Here is a 22,244-nt window from a genome sequence, read left to right as displayed (position 1 = left end):
GGACCTTGCTTTGTGTACTGGTGCGCAGTCATGTTGGAACAGCAAGGGGCTATCCCCAAACTCTTCCCACAAAGTTGGGAGCATGAAATTGTCCAAAATGTCTTGGTATGCCTATGCCTTAAGAGTTCCCTTCACTGGAACTAAGGGGCCAAGCCCAACCCCTGCAAAACAACCCCATACCATAATCTCCCCTCCACCAAACTTTACTCTTGGCACACTGCAGTCAGCCACATACCGTTCTCCTGGAAACTGCCAAACCAAGACATGTCCATCATATTTCCAGACATAGAAGCATGATTTGTCACATCTCCACTGCTGTAGAGTCCATTCCATGAAGCTTTCTACGTACTGTTGTTGTGCTAATCTGAAGGCCACAGGAAGTTTGGAGGTCTTTAGCTGCTGACTCTGCAGACAGTTGGTGACTTCTGCGCACTGTGCGCTTCAGCATGCGCTGACCCCACTCTGTCATTTTACGTGGCCTACCACTTCATGGCTGAGTTGCTGTTGTTCCCAATTGCTTTGTTATAATACCACTAACAGTTGACCATGAAATATTTAGTAGCAAGGAAATTTCACGGATGGACTTATTGCAAAGGTGTCAACCTGTCATGGTACCACGCTTGAATTCACTGAGCTCCTGAGAGTGACCCATTCTTTCAAAAATGTTTGTAGAAGCAGTCTGCATGTCTAGGTGCTTGATTTTATACACCTGTGGCCATGGAGGTGATTGGAACACCTGAATCCAGTGATTTGGAGGGGTGTCCCAATATTTTTGGCAGTATAGTGTATATGTGGTTATAGAAGAAATCTAAAAGCAAGCATATGAACCTCAAAGTAAAATTAATGACCAGTTGGCAGGTGGGTTTATTCTCCAACAATGGATGGTCTACCTATGGGTATATCAGTACATGGTTTACTATACAGCTACACATTTACCCTTGCCTGTGAGGGTATATACAGTATCTGTAAATATTTCAAAAGATTTTGACTCCCTAGCATTTTACATTTCAGAGCTCTGCAGAGTGAACATTAAATGGAAATCATTCCTTTGCCAGGGAATATTTATCAAATTTCTTTCCTCCAGAACTGTCTATAAATATGACCATTTGAACTTTTTGTTAAAGTAATTTAGGAATACAGAACATCACAGCTCATCATATATTTAAAGTTATTTTTAAGGACTTGCAGAAACAAAACAATAATCATTTCTGCTGTCAATGTGTATTTGACATTTACATACATTGCAGCCCCTCTGTGTTACATTTCCACTTTTATTACAAACTCACATTTGTAAAATGTTTCCGCATACATTAAGAAACGAATAAACATTTCTTTAATGGTGCCAGGTGTGGCATTAACTCAGTTTTATGTGAAGGAAAATCATCCGAGGAACACATATAGCTTTTATGTCATAGCTCACAGGAAGCACAATGTCCATAAAATATCTGTCATCTAGCCCAAGCGTTTCACAGAATGTATGAATTTGAGAAATGGTCTCAAATACAGAGATAAAAGACTGAGGGGGAAAAATTTAAGCCTTGGCTCACTGCTAAAGTGTCTGACTGAATAGCATAGGTTGAGTGCCTCTGGTGTGCTAAAACTATTAAACAGGGCTATTAAGGTCCTTAAACTGAGGATTAATGCATGATTTACAGCCCATCACCAGTGATAAATAGCAGCTTTACTAAAAGTAATTAAAACATTCGCTCTGACGAGTGCATTGTGTGAAATTATATGGTAGGGAATGTCTCAGAAATGGGAACCTTTCTAAATCCTTGCTAGCGATAAACTATTGTTTTCTAAGTGTTTAAATTGATGATGACAATAACTGCAAAATACATTTTGAAGCCAGCTGTAGATGAAAGAGAGTGTAGGGCACATATTACCTGAACAGGGAAGCGGGATTAAAGGGTAACTGTAATTTACTACCATTTCATCTTACATATGGTGTTCAGCTACAATTATTTTATGATTGATCCTTTTTAAAAGATATAATGCTACCGTTGTGGGGAAAAAGGAGCTGCAGCAATTATGGCAGACACATGGGCCATAAGAGAGCTAAGCATTTATTGCTAAGCCCCCTATCAGCTATTTGCTTAGTCAATCCTATATAAACTTTTGGGCGGGGAGGGGGCTATGTACACAATCATGCATGCATGGCATTTAAAAATTAGCCTAGTTATGTACTGTTATGTAATAAATACATACAGAAAGTCCACTACCAAAAAAAAGAATCTATGTAGGTTGTCAAAGAACGAGGAATAACGTAGCCAGATCATCCACAACACAACCGAGACAGGACCCTATGGCCCAATGGATATCCAGAGGACCCAGGTCAATATTCATGCTCTTGCAGTAAAACAGGGAAAAAGAACAATTGGTCAAAGCTGTGCACCAGCTGTCAGGTCACAAGGGAGCATCACTTGAGGGCAGGTAGTCTGGCCATATACTGTTAGAATGTTTGGCTGATTCTGAGCAATTGTCTGAAATTCTAACAGCAGGTGCCCTTGCCAAGTCAACAAATGATGATTACTTAATCAACTTTAATTAAAGGAGCCATGCTAAAATTGTTGACTGAACAGTGTCTGCAGCCAGTCATCTGCAGGCATGGTTCAGGTATTCTGATAGCTGGGCAGCTGTAAAAATACAATAGCCCAGCACGGGAATTCATCCATCCATGCCATTTGTGTGAATGAAGGAAACATGATATTTATTTTACTCAGTCCGCAGGCTGAACAAAAGAAATCTATTAGTGTATGGCCACTTTGAGTGCCTAAGAGTTCTGGCAATGCCAGTACAGACAATACAATAGGGCTGATTCTTATCCCAATTTTTATCACTGTCAACGAAAAAAAAAATGGTGTGGGTTGTAAAGCCAATACCTTGTCTAGGTCCCTTTTAACCTTAGTTTGTTTCTGGTGGAAGGTATAAGAAAAGAAACCCTCTTTTCTGTAGCTTAGGGCTCACAAATATAAAACTGCAAATGATGGAGGAATCAGAAATTGCTCAGAAATAAATCAGACCCGTCAACAAACCTTTGTTCACCCAACATGTACAGTCCCCATTTAGTGCATGAAGGCAATCACCCAATTATAGACTATTTAGTAGTTATTAACCAATTCAATACCGGGCACTTTTATACCTTCCTGCCCAGGCCAGTTTTCAGGTTGCAGCGCTCTCCCACTTTGAATGACAATTGCACGGTCATACAACATTGTACCCAAACTAAAATTTTATCATTTTCTTCACACAACTAGAGCTTTCTTTTGGTGGTATTTAATCACCGCTGGGGTTTTTATTTTTTGCTAAATTAACAAAAAAAGACCAAAACTTTTGAAAAAAACACACGTTTTTTTTTGTTTCTGTTATAAAACTTTGCAAATAAATAATTGTTCTTCATAAATTTAGGCCAAGATGTATTCTGCTACATGTCTTTGGTGAAAATAACCCATATTGGGATGTATTTTTTAGTTTGTAGGAAAGAGTTCACAAACTATGGTATAGATCTGAATATTGATCAATCCTGAAGCACTGACAGCCAATCTAATTTCTTGAGGTCCAAGAATGTCAGAACAGTACAGATATCCCCAAATGACCCCTTTTTCACTATGACCAAAGTAGTACAATGTTACCATAGTAACATTGTACTACTTTGGGGAAGTGATCAGTATTTTTTCTTTTTACACAATTTGCTTATAGCAAGCATTTACCTGAATGACATCGATTCATTTAGGGTTTTTTTTTTTTTTCTTTTTGTGCTTAGCTGTGATTTGGCCACAGCTAATCACATGACATGTGCATGTGATTAGCTGTGACCATTCACAGCTAGACACTAGTATACAATCGATGGCAGGAATGAAGCCATCCATTGTATACAACTGTCATGTGACCTGCTGTGATTGGTCACAGCAGGTCACATGGTACCGGCAACGGGGGCCAGTACTCAGATCTGTCATCGGCCGTGTCCGAGGTACACGGCCGGTGACAGATCGCGCCGCTGCGCGGCTCTGCAGGAGCGCAATCTGCGTATGTGCGGGAGGGCGCCATATGGCGTCCACCCAGAACGCTGATGACATTTCCTGGCCGCCATTCGGCCATAGGGTGGGCGGCAAATGGTTAAAAGTGATAGGATTTCTTCATTTTCTTCTGCCTTTTAAGCAAATCTGAATAATCTTCAGTATGATATTTTGTCACCAGATCCACTTGATCCCTTATGATGTAATTCTCCCTAGGTCCACAAAATCGATGCAAAACAGGATTGTGTCTAAAATGTTTATATCGCACATCAATCTCTGTCTATATGTACCCAATTAAAGTGTTACTAAACCCACAACTGTCAAATGAGTCAGTAAAGCATGCTTGTTATACTCACTATGGAACCTAAGGGGTTAAACCTCTGCATTGTGTAAAAAGGCTGTTTGATCCTGACTTCTCTGATCCTCCCCTTCTTCCAGTGGTCCCCTCTTAACTCCTGATAAGACATATTGTGTGGAGTCACTCTGCACATGCTCAGGTTTTTCTTTTCTTGGGAGAGTGCATATGATCAGCACAGGGCCAATCAGCGCTGTCCAGACAGAGGTCAAGGGTTCTGTATCTTCCTAAAGCAGAATGAAAACTCCTCCTACAAGCTTTAACATGTGCTCTGCTGGATACTGATAGACGTCACAAGACTGCTTTAACTGCTGATATGAAAATGTATTTAGCAGTTTATATTTACTAAAATAATTCCACTTCCATGTTCTGTGTACTGTGGGAGACCAGATATAATGAATGCAGGGTCCTAGGTTTAGTACCACATTAAGCATCTCTTGTCCTTTCAAATGTACTTAATAAATAAACATAAATAAATATATAAAATTAGCTTAATGTATGCATGGGGCTGGAATACATACCAATTATCTAGTAGGAAGATCATTTATTTTGTATTAATCACTTGCCATCCTCAGGATTTACCCCCCTTAATGACCAGGCCTCTTTTTGCTATTCAGCGCTGTACTATTTCAACTGATAATTTCGTGGTCATGCAATGCTGTACCCAAACGAAATTTACATCCTTTTTTTCACACAAACAGGGCTTTCTTTCAGAGGTATTTGATCACCTGTGTACTTTTTATTTTTCACGCTATAAACAAAAAAATACCGAAAATTTTGCAGAAAAACAATATTTTTTTTACTTTCGGCTATAAAAAATATATAGTAAGCTCAAAGTTAGTCATAAATGTATTCTGCTACATGTTTTTGGTAAGAAAAAATCCCAATAAATGAAATTTATGTCCTTTTTTCACACAAATTGAGCTTTCTTTTGGTGGTATTTCATCACCTGCTCGCTTTTTATTTTTGGTGCTATAAATAAAAAAGGTTTGAAAAAAAAAAGAAAAACAATATTTTCTCATTTCTGTCATGAAAAATATCTAAAAAACTAAAATTTCATCATAAATTTAGGCCAAAATGTATTCTGCTACAGTTTTTTGGTTAAAAAATCCCAATAAGTGTATATTGCTTGCTTTGTGTGAAAGTTATAGCGTCTACAAACTATGGTATACATAATGGAATTTACACAGCTTTTACTTTCTGACTGCCCATCACATTTCTTGAGGTGCTAAAATACCAGGCCAGTACAAACACCCCCAAATGACCCCTTTTTCGGAAAGTAGACACCCTAAGCTATCTGCAGAGTCCATGGAAGATTTATTTTATTTTCACAAGTTTTTGGAAAATGACAAAAACATTTTTTTTTTTTTTTGCACAAAGTTGTCATTAAGTGTTCTTGCATGGCAAGACCACTTACTGTTATCTCACATATATATTCTTATTATTATAGCCAAATTTACCACCCTGACTCCTCCCACAGTTTTTACACGACATAGACAGTAATATACCGAAACGTGCGGATTGTTCCCGATTGGTGTGCTATTACTTTGTGGAAGGTTTTGCAGAATGGTTCACGAAATATCGTCATTTTTGTGGTAAAATTGGTCCCATAGGAATGAATGGCAGAATGTTCAAAACTAGAGTGGGAGCTGACAAAAGCTAGAGTGTGAGCTGAAAAATCAGGACATGATTTCTAAACTGCCATCGCTCCCTCATTTTCAAGCCCACCTACACAAATCTTATATCAAAACGTTCAGCTATCCCTGCTGCCACTAAAAATGTCCACAGCTAAGCCATAGTCCTGATAGTTTTCACAATATGACCATTTGTTTGCAACTCACGCCGCCCATTGACATTCATTGAAACTCCACTCTAGCCACCTCAAATTTGAAGGGCAATTTCTAAACTGTGACTGTGCCTTCATTTTTAATATTTCAGAGACATACTATGCATCAAAATGTAGGTCTGGGACTTGTGATTCTCACAATATATAGCTCTTTGGTAGGATTTATAATTTTTAAACTACAACCATTTGAAGATGGCAATGTGAAGTGATCAAGTTGGAGCAGTTTGTTTTTAACCACTCTTCTCTGCCCTTGCTGTAGAGTGAGTTGCCATAGGAACCCAGGTGTGTGAGCAGGCAACAGAGTGACAAAAGCTAGAGTATGAGCTGAAAAATAAAAGTTGAAATTCATTTCTCACTCTATCAAGCTTGCCATGTGCACTTTTTAAATTTGATCAATCACTCCAAACACTCCACACAGTTACTCTGCCCACTCCATAAAGTTACTCTGCCCAGTCCAACCTTTTCACAGTTACTCCAGCCACTCCAACCACACAATAGTTACTCAAGCCACTCCACCCAGCTACTCTGCCCACTCCAGTTGTAGACTACTGGTGGAGGCAAGAACACTTCATGCAATTTTCCCAGAAATTGTAGCTTTTCTAGTTTAAATTATATATTTCTCACACAAGCCATGGGTATATGTGGAATTACACCACAAAATACATTCTGCTACCAAGTATGGGGATGCCACATGTGTGAGACTTTTTGGGAGCCTAGCCACATACAGGAGCCTGAAATCCAATGACCACTTTGAAAGCCTGATGGTGCATAACTTCCTCATTTCACTTCCTCACTACCTATCACAGTTTCAGAGGCCCTAAAATGCCAGAATAGCACCAAACCCCCCCAAATGACCCCTTTTTGGAAAGTAGATACCCCAAGGAATTAAAAAAGAGGCATGGTGAGTATTTTGCAGATCTAATTTTTTCTCACAAGGTTTTGAAATATAAAAAAAAAAAGAAAAAATATGTTTTTGTTTCATTTGTTTCATTTTCATTTTCCAATTTTCATTTTGTTTCATTTGTTTCATTTCCCAAAAACTTGTGGCAACAAATTAGATCTGCAAAATACTCATCATGCTTCTTATCAAATTCCTTGGGGTGTCTACTTTCCAAAAAGTGGTTATTTGGGGGGGGGGGGGTTGGTGCTATCCTGACATTTCAGGGCCTCCAAAACTGTGATAGGTAGTCAGGAAGTGTAATGAGCAATTAAAGCCCTTTAAAAGCCTGTAGGTGCTTATTGGATTTTGGGATCCTGTACTTGGCTAGACTGACAAAACGTCTCTCACATGTGGTACCCCCATACTCGGGAGAAGTAGCAGAATGTATTTTGCCGAGTGATTCCACATATACCCATGGCATGTGTGAGCAATAAATCATTTAACTGACAATTGTGTGTAAAAAAAAATTTTTTTATTTGTAATTTTCCAAAAATTTGTGGTAAAAAAATTAATTCTTCTATTGCCTCTCAGCAAATACTTTCCTAAAGAGGCGTCTTTTTGGGGGTGGGGGCATTCTATGCCCAGCATTAGAAGTTTATGCCACACATCATTCACTCTTCTAACCACCTGAAGACCAAGACTTTTCTGACACTTTTTGTTCACATGAAAAAATCAGTATTTTATTTATTTTATTTTACTTACTTTGAACCCCAAAACATTACATTGTTTTTAAAGCAGACACCCTAGTGAATAAAATGGTGGGTGCTGCAATTTTTATGTCACATAGTATTCGCGCAGCAATTTTTAAAACGTAAATTATTTTTTAAAAATACACTTTTTTTATTTTTAATATTCAAAAACACAATATATTGGCAATATTTTGGTAAAATATAAAAGATGATGGTATGCCGAGTAAATATATACCAAACATGACATGCTGCAAAACTGCGCATGCCCCATGCAATGGCAATGTAATATCCATAGGCAACAATTTAAAAGCTTTTAAAAGCTACCATTTTAGATTTGCAGAGGAGGTTTAGTGCTAGAATTATTGCCCTTGATCTGATGTTCGTGGCGATACCTCACATGCATGGTGCAACCGCTGTTTACATACCGGCACAGGGTCAAAGCTCGAGCAAGTAGGTGCGTGGGAGCGTGGGGGGGGGGCGTTTGGCGAGGGTGCTTTTTTTTTAAGTTATTTTGATTTTTTAAATTATTTTTACACTGTCCCTTTCATTTTTTTTTTTGTTCACTTGTAATGCTATCGCAGGGAATGCAAATATCCCCTATAACTTCAATGGGTATTGTCATATATTCTTTTTTGAGAAGTCTATCAGACTCTAGATATCCCCTCTGCCCTTACATTATCTAATCTCACTAACATCAGTGTGATCAGATGCTTTCCCAATTTACAAATGGCGCTGTTTATATCCTCCGAAACTGAAGTGATGAAATGCTTGTAGCTTCCTATTTCTTAGACTATAGAGACGATTGCCACCATTCTGGTCTCCAATCAGCTCTATGGTCAGCTGGCAGAAACATTGGCTGCATTCTCAGGTTCCCCCGGTGGCATGGGACTGCACGAGGAGGCAGTGGAAGACAGAGGGGAGGGGGGGCATCGCCTCCTGCTGCTTTTAAAAGCAGTCCTGCAGCTAATTAGCCACTAGGATTGCTTTTACAAGAAAGTCGATTGCCGGCTGAAAAAAACGATACCATATAACCATTCAAATTCCAGTGATGTACCAGTACCCTTGTTGGGTATATATTATTATTATTTTTATTATTATACAAAATTTCTATAGCACCAACAGTTTGCTCAGCGCTTTACAGTATAACGGGAGACAATACAGCAACAATATGGTTAGGAGGACCCTGCTCCTTGGAGCTTACAATCTAGGAGGGAGGGGCTAGTGGTACAAAAGGTAGTAACTGTGGGGGATGGACTGGTTGGAAGAGTAGAAGATTCCAGTATTATCTGAGGGCAGCATAGGCTTCCCTGAATAGATAGGTTTTCAGAGATCGCCTAAAAGTAAGCAGAGTAGGCGATAGTCTGATAAATTGGGGTAGAGAGTTCCAGAGGATGGGGGAATCTCTGGAGAAGTCCTGGAGGCGAGCATGGGAGGAGGAGACAAGGGGGCTAGAGAGCAGAAGGTCTTGCGAGGAGCGGAGAGTATGGTTTGGATGTTATTTAGAGACAAGATCAGTGATGTAATTTGGGGCAGAGTTATAAATGGCCTTATACGTTATTGTTAGTGTTTTGAATTTTATCCATTGGGCAATGGGAAGCAAGTGGAGGGATTGGCAGAGAGGGGTGGCAGATACAGAACGGTTAGTAAGGTGGATGAGTCTGGCAGCAGCATTCATGATAGACTGAAGAGGGGATAGCCTGCGATGAGGTAGGCCAATGAGGAGGGAGTTACAATAGTCAAGGCGAGATCTAACAAGGAAGTGAATAAGTTGCTTAGTGGTTTCCGAGGTTAGGAACGGTCGTATCTTGGAGATGTTGCGAGGTGAAGTCTACACGATTTGGACAGTGATTGGATTTGGGGCTGAAAGGACAGATGAGAGTCTAGGATTACACCTAGTACCCTGGTATGAGGGGAGGGACTGATGATTGTGTTATTGATCTTGATGGAGAAGTCAGGGGAGGGGGCACGTGCTGGAAAGAATACTAAGAGCTCAGTTTTGGAAAGATTGAGTTTGAGGAAGAGGAGTGACATCCATGCCGATATGTCACTTAGTAGGTTAGTAAGGCGAGTGGAGACTGAAGGGGTAAGGTGAGGGGTAGAAAGATAGATTTGTGTGTCATCAGCATAGAGATGGTACTTAAAGCCGTGGGAGTTTATCAAGTGACCAAGGGAGGAGGTGTAGATGGAGAAGAGAAGGGGTCCAATGACAGAACCTTGAGGGACCCCTACAGAAAGAGGGAGTGAAGAGGAGGAGGCAGCGTTATAGGTAACACTGAAGGAGCGCTGCGATAGGTAGGAGGAGAACCAGGAGAGAGCAGAGTCTCTGAGGCCAAGAGAGTGGAGTTTTTTTTGAGGAGGGGATGGTCAACCATATCAAAAGCCGCAGAGAGGTCAAGCAGTAAGAGTACGGAGTAGTGGCCATTGGTTTTAGCAGTTAGTAGATCATTAGTGAGTTTTAGTAGTGCAGTTTCAGTGGAGTGTAGAGAGCGAAAGCCAGACTGTAAAGAGTCAAGAAGGTTGTTGTTGGTGAGGTGGGAGCTCAGGCGATTGTAGACTAAGCGTTCTAGGAGTTTAGAGGTAAATGGCAGCAGAGAGATGGGTCTTAAGTTGTTCATGTTGGTGGGGTCCATGGAGGGCTTTTTAAGTATGGGAGTGATGTGTGCATGCTTTAGAGGGGAGGGAAAGGCACCAGTAGAGAGGGAAAGATTGAAGATGTGAGTGAGGGAGCATAGGACGGAAGAAGAGGGTGACCGTAGTAGTTGTGAGGGGACAGGATCCAGGGGGCAGGTAGTGAGACGGGCTTCTGAGAAAACCTTAGTGCCTTCTTCAGTAGTAGCAAGATTAAAAAAAGAAAGTGTGGAGGGAGGTTTAGTATAAGGTATGCTAAGTGGGATGGATGTCTGTGTAGATACCCCAACGAATTGCATCAATCTTGTTTTTGAAATAATTTGCAATCTCGTAACCAATGAGTGAGTTACTGGGTGGAGGTGGAGAAAGTAGAGTTAAAAGTAGAGAAGAGATGACGAGGACTGAATGACAAGCTATTGATGAGAGTGACAAAGTAGGCTTGTTTGGCAGCATGGAGGGAGGAATTGTAGGTTAAGAAAGCAGATTTACAGTTGTGGCCAAAATTATTCAACCCCCACTGAAATTGAGTGTTTTGGCCAGTTTGACATTGCTTTTGATCATTCAGTCATCTTGCTTACATTTACATTAAAGAGGCACTTGTAGGTCAGACAAATATAACATAACAGTTATAATGAAATAACCACAAATGTCTTTTCTGTGCTCACAGCATTATCAGTTTTATTCAACCCCCAAGTGACATTCAATCTTAGTACTTAGTACAGCATCCTTTTACAGTTATAACAGCTTTTAAACGTGAAGCATAGCTTGACACAAGTGTCTTGCAGCGATCTACGGGTATCTTCGCCCATTCTTCATGGGCAAAGGCCTCCAGTTCAGTCACATTCTTAGGCTTGCGCACTGCAACTGCTTTCTTTAAGTCCCACCAGAGGTTCTCAATCGGATTTAAGTCTGGTGACTGCGATGGCCACTCCAAAATGTTCCAGCCTTTCCTCTGCAACCATGCTCTAGTGGACTTGGAGGTATGCTTGGGATCATTGTCCTGTTGAAAGGTCCAACGTCTCCCAAGCCTCAGGTGTGTGACGGACTGCATCACGTTTCCATCCAATATCTCCTGGTACTGAAGAGAATTCATGGTACCTTGCACACGCTGAAGCTTCCCTGTACCTGCAGAAGCAAAACAGCCCCAAAGCATGATTGACCCTCCACCATGCTTCACAGTAGGCAAGGTGTTCTTTTCATCATAGGCCTTGTTCTTCCTCCTCCAAACATAGCGTTGATCCATGGGCCCAAACAGTTCTAATTTTGTTTCATCAGTCCACAGAACACTATCCCACAACTTTTGTGGTTTGTCCACATGGCTTTTGGCATACTGCAGTCGACTCTTCTTATTCTTTGGAGACAGCAAGGGGGTACGCCTGGGAGTTCTGGCACGGAGGCCTTCATTACGCAGTGTGCGTCTTATTGTCTGGGCTGAAACTTCTGTACCCACATCTGACAAATCTTTTCTCAGTTCCTCAGCAGTCACACGGGGACTTCTCTCCACTCTACGCTTCAGGTAGCGCACAGCAGTCGAAGTCAGCATCTTCTTTCTGCCACGACCAGGTAGCGTTTCAACAGTGCCCTTTGCCTTGAATTTGCGAATGATGCTTCCTAAGGTGTCTCTTGGTATGTTTAACATCTTTGCAATCTTCTTATAGCCATTGCCCTTCCTGTGAAGAGAAATCACCTCTTCTCTTGTCTTCCTGGACCATTCTCTTGCCTTCACCATGTTTGTAACCACACCAGTAAATGTCTAGAAGGAGCTGAGTATCACAGTCATTTTAAAGCTGCCTAATTGGTGCTTATTATGCTTGATTGCTGCTCGGTGACATCCACAGGTGTTTTCAATACCTGATGGAAAGCACCTGTATGAACCTCTGTTCTTCAGAGTGGTAGTCTTTAAGGGGTTGAATAATTGTGGCAATGAAGAAACCACATAAGAACCATTTACTACTGTATTACATAAACAATTGATGTCATTTTAGTTGCATTTGGGTAGTTACAACGTCCTTGTAGGATTTGATTCTGAATACAATTCCAAATGTACACTATAGTCCCTAAACCCCTTTACAGCATTGGGGGTTGAATAATTTTGGCCACAACTGTATATAGGGTGAAAGCTTGCTGCGATTTGGTTTTACGTCAATGCTATGTTCTTTTTTTTGTATGCAGCCTGTGGTCTGAATGAAAAAATTAGAAGAAATCTCTGCCAGAAAAAGTGTGTAGAATATACCACCCTGCATCCACCCACATCTAATGATGGGCACACATTAGGTCACATGGTGCCACATGCACCAATTCCAAGATTAAATGTCTAAATAGTGGCACGTTTGAATAAAAATTGTCCACGTATAAGTGGTACCCCACATGGAAAAAGGACGATATCAAGTCCCAAACTATCTTGCCACTACTCCCCATGTAGTCTGGGCATCCGGGGCACTCCACATGACTATATTTTCCTTCATAAATCCGAAACTTGTATAGCCTGTTGCCCTCTCACAGTTCTTATACATCTTGACCCCATATCTGGCATGCTTGCTGGGGAGAAATTGTTTGAATGCAGGGCAGCCAGAGAAATGAATGAGGGACTCATCAACGCAGATTTTTTGCTGGGGAGTATAGACATCTGTAAATTTTTACTTAAGGTGATTTACGAGGGGCCGAATTTGTGGAGCTGGTCAAATTCAGGGTCAACCCGAGGACGACAGAGTGTATTGTCGTTGAAATGCATAAAACACATTATACTCTCATATCTCTGCCTGGCCATGGCAGCAGAGAACATGGGCATATGATGAATCAGGTCTGTGGACCAATACAACTGCAATCCATTTTTTTTAGTAATGCCCATGTTGAGGGTTAGGCCCAAAAAGAATTAAATTTGGAAACCGTAATGGGTTTCCATGTGAATGGTCTGGCAAGGTTTGAATTTGAGTTGGCGGCGATAAATTGTTGTGCATATAAATTGCTTTGATCCACAATCAATGCATAGAGATCGTCCGTGAAAAACAGCTCCAAAAAATCAAGGGGAGTAGTTAAATTTGCTGTTTCCACCTGAATTTCAGGTTGGGCAGTGAATGGGGGAAGTATAAGTGCTGCAGAATTTGTAAGCTACCAATTGGGATTTGCAAGCACATCCGGAAGGATACTAGGGGCTCTACGGGCCTGTGTGCGAATTCTTGGATGTTGCGTGACAATACTTGTGCTCGCCACCGCACCAGCTTGTACTGCACTTATGGGACTCGACATGTCCAAATGATACTGCAGCGCTGGTATATGAAAGACCATGTTGTACTAGGCTGCTGGTACTCGCCAGTTCACCAAAAGGTAGAGCGGCACTGGTACTGGCACTCTGCTGCATATGAGAGTCATCAAAATTTACCAGCAAGTGCTAGCAGAGATCAGGCCTGATTCTGTGAACACTGTGATTTTGTGTGCAGTGTATCAAGTGACAGTGACCTACTGACACTGCACTTGCTGGGGGGAGAAGGGGGGGCATAAGCGTAGGGGCTAAGCGCAGGTGTTGGCAGGTTCCGGGGCTGATCCCCCTAACGCTGTGTTTTTGGGGACGCTATAATAATGTGAATGCTGGTATAGTGCTGATTTGATCAAAGATATTGATCTATTCAGACACTATACTAGCAATGGAGGTTTATTGTGTATGAGCATGTTCCTGGCAATCAAGGGGTTAATTGTAATTACTGGTACAAATCTGACGCTATCTGGGAGGGGCATGAAAACCACGGGAGCATGAATCACGTATATATACGTGATTCTGCACACCTGTCCCGTCCTGTAGCAGTATTTCTGCTATAGGGCGGTCAGGAAACAGCTAAAGAAGCGGTTTGCGTTTCGGCGCTGCATTACTTTAACTGACAATTGCAGGGTCATGCAACGCTACACCCAAATTAAATTTACGTCCTTTTGTTCCCACGAATTGAGCTTTCTTTTGGTGTATTTGATTGCCTGTGCGTTTTTTATTTTTTGCACTATAAAAAAAAAGTCCGACAATTTTGAGAAAAAAACTATATTTTGGACTTTTGGCTATTAAACATATCCAGTAAAAAAATTTTAAAATCAAATTTCGTCATAAACTTAGGCCAAAATGTATTCTGCAACATGTCTGCTAAAAAAAATCCCAATACGTGTAAATTAATTAGTTTACGTGAAAGTTATAGCGTTTACAAATGGCGGTATAGATACTGGAATTTTGTTTATACTAATAATGGCAGCGATCAGCGACTTATGGCGACGATCAGCGACTTATGGCGGCAATCAGCGACTTACTGTATAGCAGGACTGCGGAGGACATTCTGACACTGGGGGGAACTGATTTGGTGTCACTGACATCCCCAGCTAAAAAAAGCACTGACACTGTAATGGCACTGGGCAGGAATTCAGGATGACATATATATACGTGACCCTGCGCACATGTACCGCCCTGTAGCAGTAAATCTACTATAGGGCTGTCCTTAAGCGGTTAAAGTGTTACTAAACCCACAACAGTAAAATCCATCTGTTTAAGCAGTAAAGCATGCTTGATTTACTCACTGTGGAACCTAAGGGGTTAATCCTCTGCATTGTGTAAAAAGGCTGTTTGATCCTGACTTTTCTGATCCTCCCCTTCTTCCAGTGTACCCCTCTTAGCTTCTGATAAGACATATTGTGTGTGGAGTCACTCTTCACATGCTCAGTTTGGTGTGTATTGCTAGAGAGGTTTTTTTTTTTATTGGGAGAGGGCATGTGATCAGCACAGGGCCAATCAGCACTGTCTAGATAGAGGTCAGGGGTCCTGCATCCTCCTAGAGCAAAATGAAAACTCCCCCTACAAGCTTTAACATGCTCTGCTGGACACTGATAGAAGTCAGAAGACTGCTCTAACTGCTGATGAGATAAGGTATTTATCAGTTTATATTTACTAAAATAATTGCATTTCCATGTTTTGTGTACTGTGGGAGACCAGATATAGTGAATGCAGGGTCCTGGGTTTAGTAACACTTTAAATTAGAATTAAAAAAATTAAGTCCCTTGTTTTTGTGCAGAAAAACCCAATACTTCTGTAAGGAGAAGGTAAATACATATTACATTCATTTAGTTAATTTGGTGTTTGTGGTTAAGATTAGTGGAAAAAAGAGTAAGAAGGGCACAAGGCCTCGTATATTACCTTAGGTACTGTTTAATGTAGAGAAATTCACACAAATAGTTATACTCACAAACCAAACTGTATAATAGGCTCATACAATCACTATGAAAACAACCTCAGTCATGAACTCAACCAGTGATGACAGATGAACCTGGGTGACATCACATGGCAGAAGCAGAAGCTAACAAATTTCCGGGATAAATCATCCTCTTAGCAGCTCTGATGGACTTATTTCTTTACAATAACTTGCACCTAAGGTAATGCACAAGGCTGGTGCGCCCTCCTTGCTCTTTGTTGTTAGGATCCTCCCAATCTGAAGAAGGGAATAAGGCCTTGAGTGAACCTGATCACCTACAGAAGTATGGAGCCAACAAGAAATATTGCTACATGATTGACCTTTATATCTGCCACTGACCCCCTACACTTTAGTGCTAGAGTGTTGCTTTTTTATTTCCACTGGGTAAGATTAGAGGTCTGTTCAAGGTTAGGATTACTGATTATGGTTAATGGATGATGGTTATGTTTTAAGGTATTGCATATAAGGCTATATGTTAGGGCTTAATGTCAAGAGAAGGTTAAATGCTTACCATTATAGGTGCAGGTGTTGCCTGGTAAGCCTTGTTTATATTTTGGGTACTCAAACAAACATATCTTCCAGTCATAATTCTTGACTCTGTTCCTTCCACCGTTAACCACACTTTTTACCTGGTGCTGGGTTTTCAGCATCAAAAGCCAACATACCATTGAATGAAGGTGGAGTTAAGTGCCCATTTACTCACCATGCTCAGGTGCAGGCAGATGTCCTTTTATCCTTTTTCCTGACACTGACATGTGAACAGCAGCAGAGGTTTTGGAAACATATAATATATTTTTTGCAACCACTTTGCCCTGGCTCATACACACAGACATTGCTGTAAAGAGTCCATGCTTGTGCATCTTTCATAATCTGTTTTGTATTGTTCTGCAGTGTATGCATGCTCTTTGCCATCTTGAACCAGTTTTGCATTGTTGCTTCTAACTTTACACCTATTTAGTAAACTGGAAGTTACAGCTACTTTGTGTCTGATCGTTCAGCGCACTGTCTATTCTACAATATTTACACAGATAAGGTAATCAGCAATTCTATTTGTTTCAGGGGATCATATAATGTATAAAGTGTGTGTATGCAGGAGGGGTAGAATACAAGCAGACTTCTGTCTCTGTTTAATCGCCATATTACCGGAATAAAGGATTGTGTACTGTTCTCACTTACCAACAAGCAAATGCACAGCATGCTTTGCATTCTGCCACTCTGATTGCACTCTCGGTGCTTGTTCCATTTTTCGCCTCTGTTAGAACCTAACCCTCATGTCATGTGCCTAGCTCTTTTAAATAAAGCTGGCGTGTTACAGTAAAGCTCCATTACAAATGTAACTTACCTAAAATGTTTTCATGTCTCATGAGCACGGTTTGATAAATTTCTGTTTCTCTAAACCAGCTGGCTTCCTCGGTGGTAAAGAACACTTTGACTGCGACCTTCTCTCCTCGCCACTTGCCCATCCATACTTCTCCGTACCGTCCTTTGCCAATCTGTTTCACCATTTGAATCTGCTTTGCTATTGTCCTTTGCACCTATGAATAAGCCCAAAACAAACAAAATATCACTTGCAAACGTAAATGACCACCTACTATTAATATGACTAATCCAGAATAAATATCAAGGAATTAAAAAAATATATCACTGGAGATTTATTTTACTGCATGCACCATTTCTGTTTCCTCCCAAGAGTACCTGGAAATGTTACCATGGTGCTGTGCAGTCCGGCACTGTAAAATAAAATATGCTGTCATTTGGAGAAACAGCAACTTTTAGCTAGGGAAATCTTAGTCCATTAATTAACCACCCACATGTATGGGCTTACTTTATCAGAAATTTTAATGTGGAAAATGATTTAATAATATATTGCAATTGACGCTGCCCTTTTTGCTATTTTCATCTGCTTTGAGTTAGGGAAAATGTATGATTATTTACAGGGAAAGTGTTAGAATTCAACTTTGTTCAACATGTGTGGCCGTAGTCAAGCTGGGTGCACAACACTTTTAAAAAGAACACCACAAGGTACTAGCTAACTACAAAAGTTCTAACTGACCACATAATAGTAAATGCCTATGCTGTGTTCTTTCTAAGCTATGTTGCATATCTGCAGTATGTAGTAGAGGAGGTAAGCACAGCAAAGGTTTCAAAGTGTCAAGCACTGAACTCCATAATAGCTTATATGACATATTGCAATACAAGTAGATCTTTTTTTCTTGAAAAAAGTAAGTGGAAAGTTGCTAATCAAAAGAATGAGAATTTTGTTTGCTAAATAAGGGTGAAAAAATATTATTATTATTATTATTATTATTCAGTATTTATAAAGCGCCAATAGTTCGCTCAGCGCTGTACATTACAAAGGGGGACAGAACATGTGACAGAACAATACCAATACAATGCAAAACATGAGGGGATCGAGGGCCCTGCTCTTTCAAGCTTACAATCTAGGAGGGAGGGGATGGTGGCACAGGAGGAGATACAGTCATGGCCGAAATTGTTGGCACCCTTGATATTTTTCCTGAAAATCAAGTATTTCACACAAAAAAGGTATTGCATTAACACATGTTTTGCTATACACATGTTTATTCCCTTTGTATGTATTGGAACAAATATAAAACAGAGGCAGAAAAGCAAATATGACATAATGTCACACAAAACCCCAAAAATGGGCTGGACAAAAGTATTGGCACCCTTAACTTAATATTTGGTTGCACACCCTTTGGAAAACATAACTGAAATCAGTCGCTTCCTATAACCATCAATAAGCTTCTGACACCTCTCACCCGGAATTTTGGACCACTCTTCCTTTGCAAACAGCTCCAGGTCTCTCTTATTGGAAGGACACCTTTTCCCAACAGCAATTTTAAGATCTCTCCACAGGTGTTCAATGGGATTTAGATCTGGGCTCATTGCTGGCCACTTCAGAACTCTCCAGCGCTTCTTTGCCATCCATTTCTGAGTGCTTTTTGACGTATGTTTGGGGTCATTGTCCTGCTGGAAGACCCAGGATCTTGGACGCAAACCCAGCTTTCTGACACTGGGCCCTACAGTGCGACCCAAAATCCTTTGGTAATCCTCAGATTTCATGATGCCTTGCACACAGTCAAGGCACCCAGTGCCAGAGGCAGCAAAACAACCCCAAAACATCATTGAACCTCCACCATATTTTACCGTAGGTACTGTGTTTTGTTCTTTGTAGGCCTCATTCCGTTTTCGGTAAACAGTAGAATGATGTGCTTTACCGAAAAGCTCTATCTTGGTCTCATCTGTCCACAAGACGTTTTCCCAGAAGGCTTTTGGCTTACTCAAGTACATTTTGGCAAACTGTAGTCTTGCTTTTTTATGTCTCTGTGTCAGCAGTGGGGTCCTCCTGGGTCTCCTGCCATAGCGTTTCATTTCATTTAAATGTCGACGGATAGTTCGCGCTGACACTGATGCTCCCTGAGCCTGCAGGACAGCTTGAATGTCTTTGGAACATGTTTGGGGCTGCTTATCCACCATCCGGACTATTCTGCGTTGCAATCTTTCATCAATTTTCCTCATCCGTCCACGACCAGGGAGATTAGCTACAGTGCCATGGGTTGCAAACTTCTTGATAATGTTGCGCACTGTGGACAAAGGCAAATCTAGTTCTCTGGAGATGGACTTGTAACCTTGAGATTGTTGATATTTTGCCACAATTTTGGTTCTCAGGTCCTCAGACAGTTCTCGTCTCCTCTTTCTGTTGTCCATGCTTAGTGTGGCACAGACAGACACACAATGCAAAGGTTAAGTGAACGTCTCTCCTTTTTATCTGCTTTCAGGTGTGATTTCTATATTGCCCACACCTGTTACTTGCCCCAGGTGAGTTTACAGGAGCATCACATGCTTGTAACATTCTTATTTATCCGCAGTTGTGAAAGGGTGCCAATACTTTTGTCCAGCCCATTTTTGGAGGTTTGTGTGACATTATGTCGAATTTGCTTTCTTTCCTCCCTTTTTTTGTTTTGTCCCAATACACACAAAGGGAATAAACATGTGTATAGCAAAACATGTGTTAATGCAATACGTTTCGTGAGAAATACATGATTTCCTGGAGAAATATCAAGGGTGCCAACAATTTCGGCCATGACTGTAGCTGTGGGGGATGGAGTGGTAGGAAGAGTGGAGGAGGTCGGCAAGTTAGCAGGGGGCGGGGTAGGCTTCCCTGAAGAGATGGGTTTTCAGGGTGCGCCTAAAGGAGAGGAGAGTAGGTGATAATCTGATGGGTTGGGGCAGGGAGTTCCAGAGGATGGGTGACACCCTGGAGAAGTCCTGGAGGCGGGCATGGGAGGAGGAGACCAGGGAACTAGAGAGAAGGAGGTCTTGTGAGGAGCGGAGTGTGCGTGCTGGGCGGTACTTGGATATTAGGTCAGTGATGTAGTTCGGGGCAGTATGGTGGACAGCTTTGTACGTCAGCGTTAGGATTTTGAATTTGATCCGTTGCGCAATCGGAAGCCAGTGGAGGGATTGGCAGAGGGGGGTGGCGGAAACGGAGCGGTTGGAAAGGTGAATGAGTCTGGCAGCCGTATTCAGGATGGACTGAAGCGGGGATAGCCAGCGGCGAGGCAGGCCAGTGAGGAGGGAGTTGCAGTAGTCGAGTCGCGATATGATGAGGGAGTGGATGAGCTGTTTAGTGGTTTCTGGAGTTAGGAACGTGCGGATTTTGGCGATGTTGCGGAGGTGGAGTCTGCATGAGTTTGTTAAAGAGTGGACTTGGGGCTGGAAGGATAGGTTGGAGTCCAAAATGACACCAAGTACTCTGGCCTGCGGGGCGGGTTTGATGGTGGCGTTGTTGGACATGATGGAGAAGTCAATGGGGGGTGGTGTCCGGGCTGGAGGGAAGACAAGAAACTCGGTTTTGGAGAGGTTCAGTTTAAGGAAGTGGAGCGACATCCAGTCTGATATGTCGCTCAACAGGTGTGTGATTCGGGCGGAGACCGAGGGGGTGAGGTGGGGGGTTGAGAGATAGATTTGTGTGTCGTCGGCATAGAGGTGGTAGTTGAAGCCGTGAGAGTGTATGAGTTGGCCAAGGGAGGAGGTGTAGATGGAGAAGAGAAGGGGCCCGAGGACAGAGCCTTGGGGGACCCCAACAGAGAGGGGGAGTGAGAGGGAGGTGGTGGCATTATAGGTAACGCTGAAAGAGCGTTGTGACAGGTAGGATGAGAGCCAGGAGAGAGCAGAATATGAAGAAATTACTCAGAAAGCCCAACAGTAATAGAATTGATCATCATACTGCCACATAGATATGATCCTAGGATTGCTAAATGATCACAATATATTGACCTTTGGGGTATATAGGCTAAAAGCTGAAGGGGGCAGGGGAGCTAGTGTCACCCACATATACCAATCAGCCATACTGTAACTTATGAGCACTGACAGGTTAAGTGAATAGCATTGATTATCTTGTTGCAATGGCATTTGAAAGTTGGACTATTTTAGCCAACAAGTAAACCCGTTTTCCCTGATGTGTTGAAAGCAGAAAAAATGGGCGTCACAGTTTGGTGTGTATGGGGCTGCGTAGCTTCATGTCTACAGCCAAAAGTGCCTATAATGAGCATGTGAGCGTCAGAACTAGACCACAGAGCAATGGAAGAAGGTGTCATGGTCTGTTGAATCATGTTTTCTTTTACATAGTGTATATGGCCTGATGTGTGCCACTTACCTGGGGAAAAGATGGCACCTGGATGCATTATGGGAAGAAGGTAAGCCTGGAGAGACAGTGTGATACTTTGGGCAATGTTCTGCTGGGAAACTATGGGTCCTGCCAATTATGTGGATTTTCCATACCACCTACCTAACCATTATTGCTGACCAAGCATACCCCTTCATGGAAACAGTTATCCCTGATGGCAGTGGCCTCTTTCAACAGGATAATGAGCCCTGCCACACTGCAAAAATGGTTCAAGAATGGTTTGAGGAACACAACCACAAGTTTAATGTGTTGACTTGCCACCAATATTCCATATAAAGCAATTGTGGGATGTGCTGGAAAAACAAGTCCAATCCATGGAGGTTCCACCTTGCAATTTACAGGACTTAAAGGATATGCTACAAATGGCTTGGTGCCAGATACCACAGCATACCTTCAGAAGTCTAGTGGAGTCCATGTCTCAATGGGTCAGGGCTGCTGTGGCGAAAAGGGGCTGTTTTGTTGGTAAAAGGGGTACCTACTCAATATTAGGTGGATGGTCATATATCTATGTACTGTATATCATACTGTTTAACATACAGTACATTAAATTACATATAAAGCTAATGCTGGCATTACAGAGGTCTACGTTATCATATTTATGAGCTCATTTATATTGTAATATGCACAGAAACACACACTGCCACACAATTTGACATGTATTACACTGTAGTACTGAAAGACAACATTCAATAGACTTGAATGGGACCATACAGGACAATTCACAAAATGTAGCATGCATCACTTTTAGTGTAGAGGTGAAAATGAGCCATAAACCTGGCCATTTGTGGGCAGAGACGCTATTTATTTTAACAAGATATGAAACTTTTTGCTCATAATGAAAACC

The 22,244-nt window shown here is 41.6% G+C and overlaps 1 protein-coding gene across 2 annotated transcripts in view; it reads right to left on the bottom strand.

The window, feature by feature from the left end:
- Positions 1–22,244, bottom strand: part of BMPR1B (bone morphogenetic protein receptor type 1B) — a 658,563-nt gene that overhangs the window by 31,709 nt on the left and 604,610 nt on the right. For both annotated transcript variants that reach the window (XM_089691636.1, XM_089691637.1), the window contains one exon: positions 17,033–17,225. In XM_089691636.1, coding sequence (XP_089547762.1) covers positions 17,033–17,225 — 193 coding nt within the window. The remainder of the gene's footprint in view (positions 1–17,032; positions 17,226–22,244) is intronic.

The sequence above is a fragment of the Staurois parvus genome, unplaced genomic scaffold (genome assembly GCF_062004578.1).
Source record: "Staurois parvus isolate SC_StPar_1 unplaced genomic scaffold, SC_StPar_1.0 ptg000566l, whole genome shotgun sequence".
In the NCBI taxonomy this organism is placed as follows: domain Eukaryota; kingdom Metazoa; phylum Chordata; class Amphibia; order Anura; family Ranidae; genus Staurois; species Staurois parvus.
The sequence above is the reverse complement of the archived record's forward strand: the minus strand, read 5'-3'. Positions and strand labels throughout refer to the sequence as shown.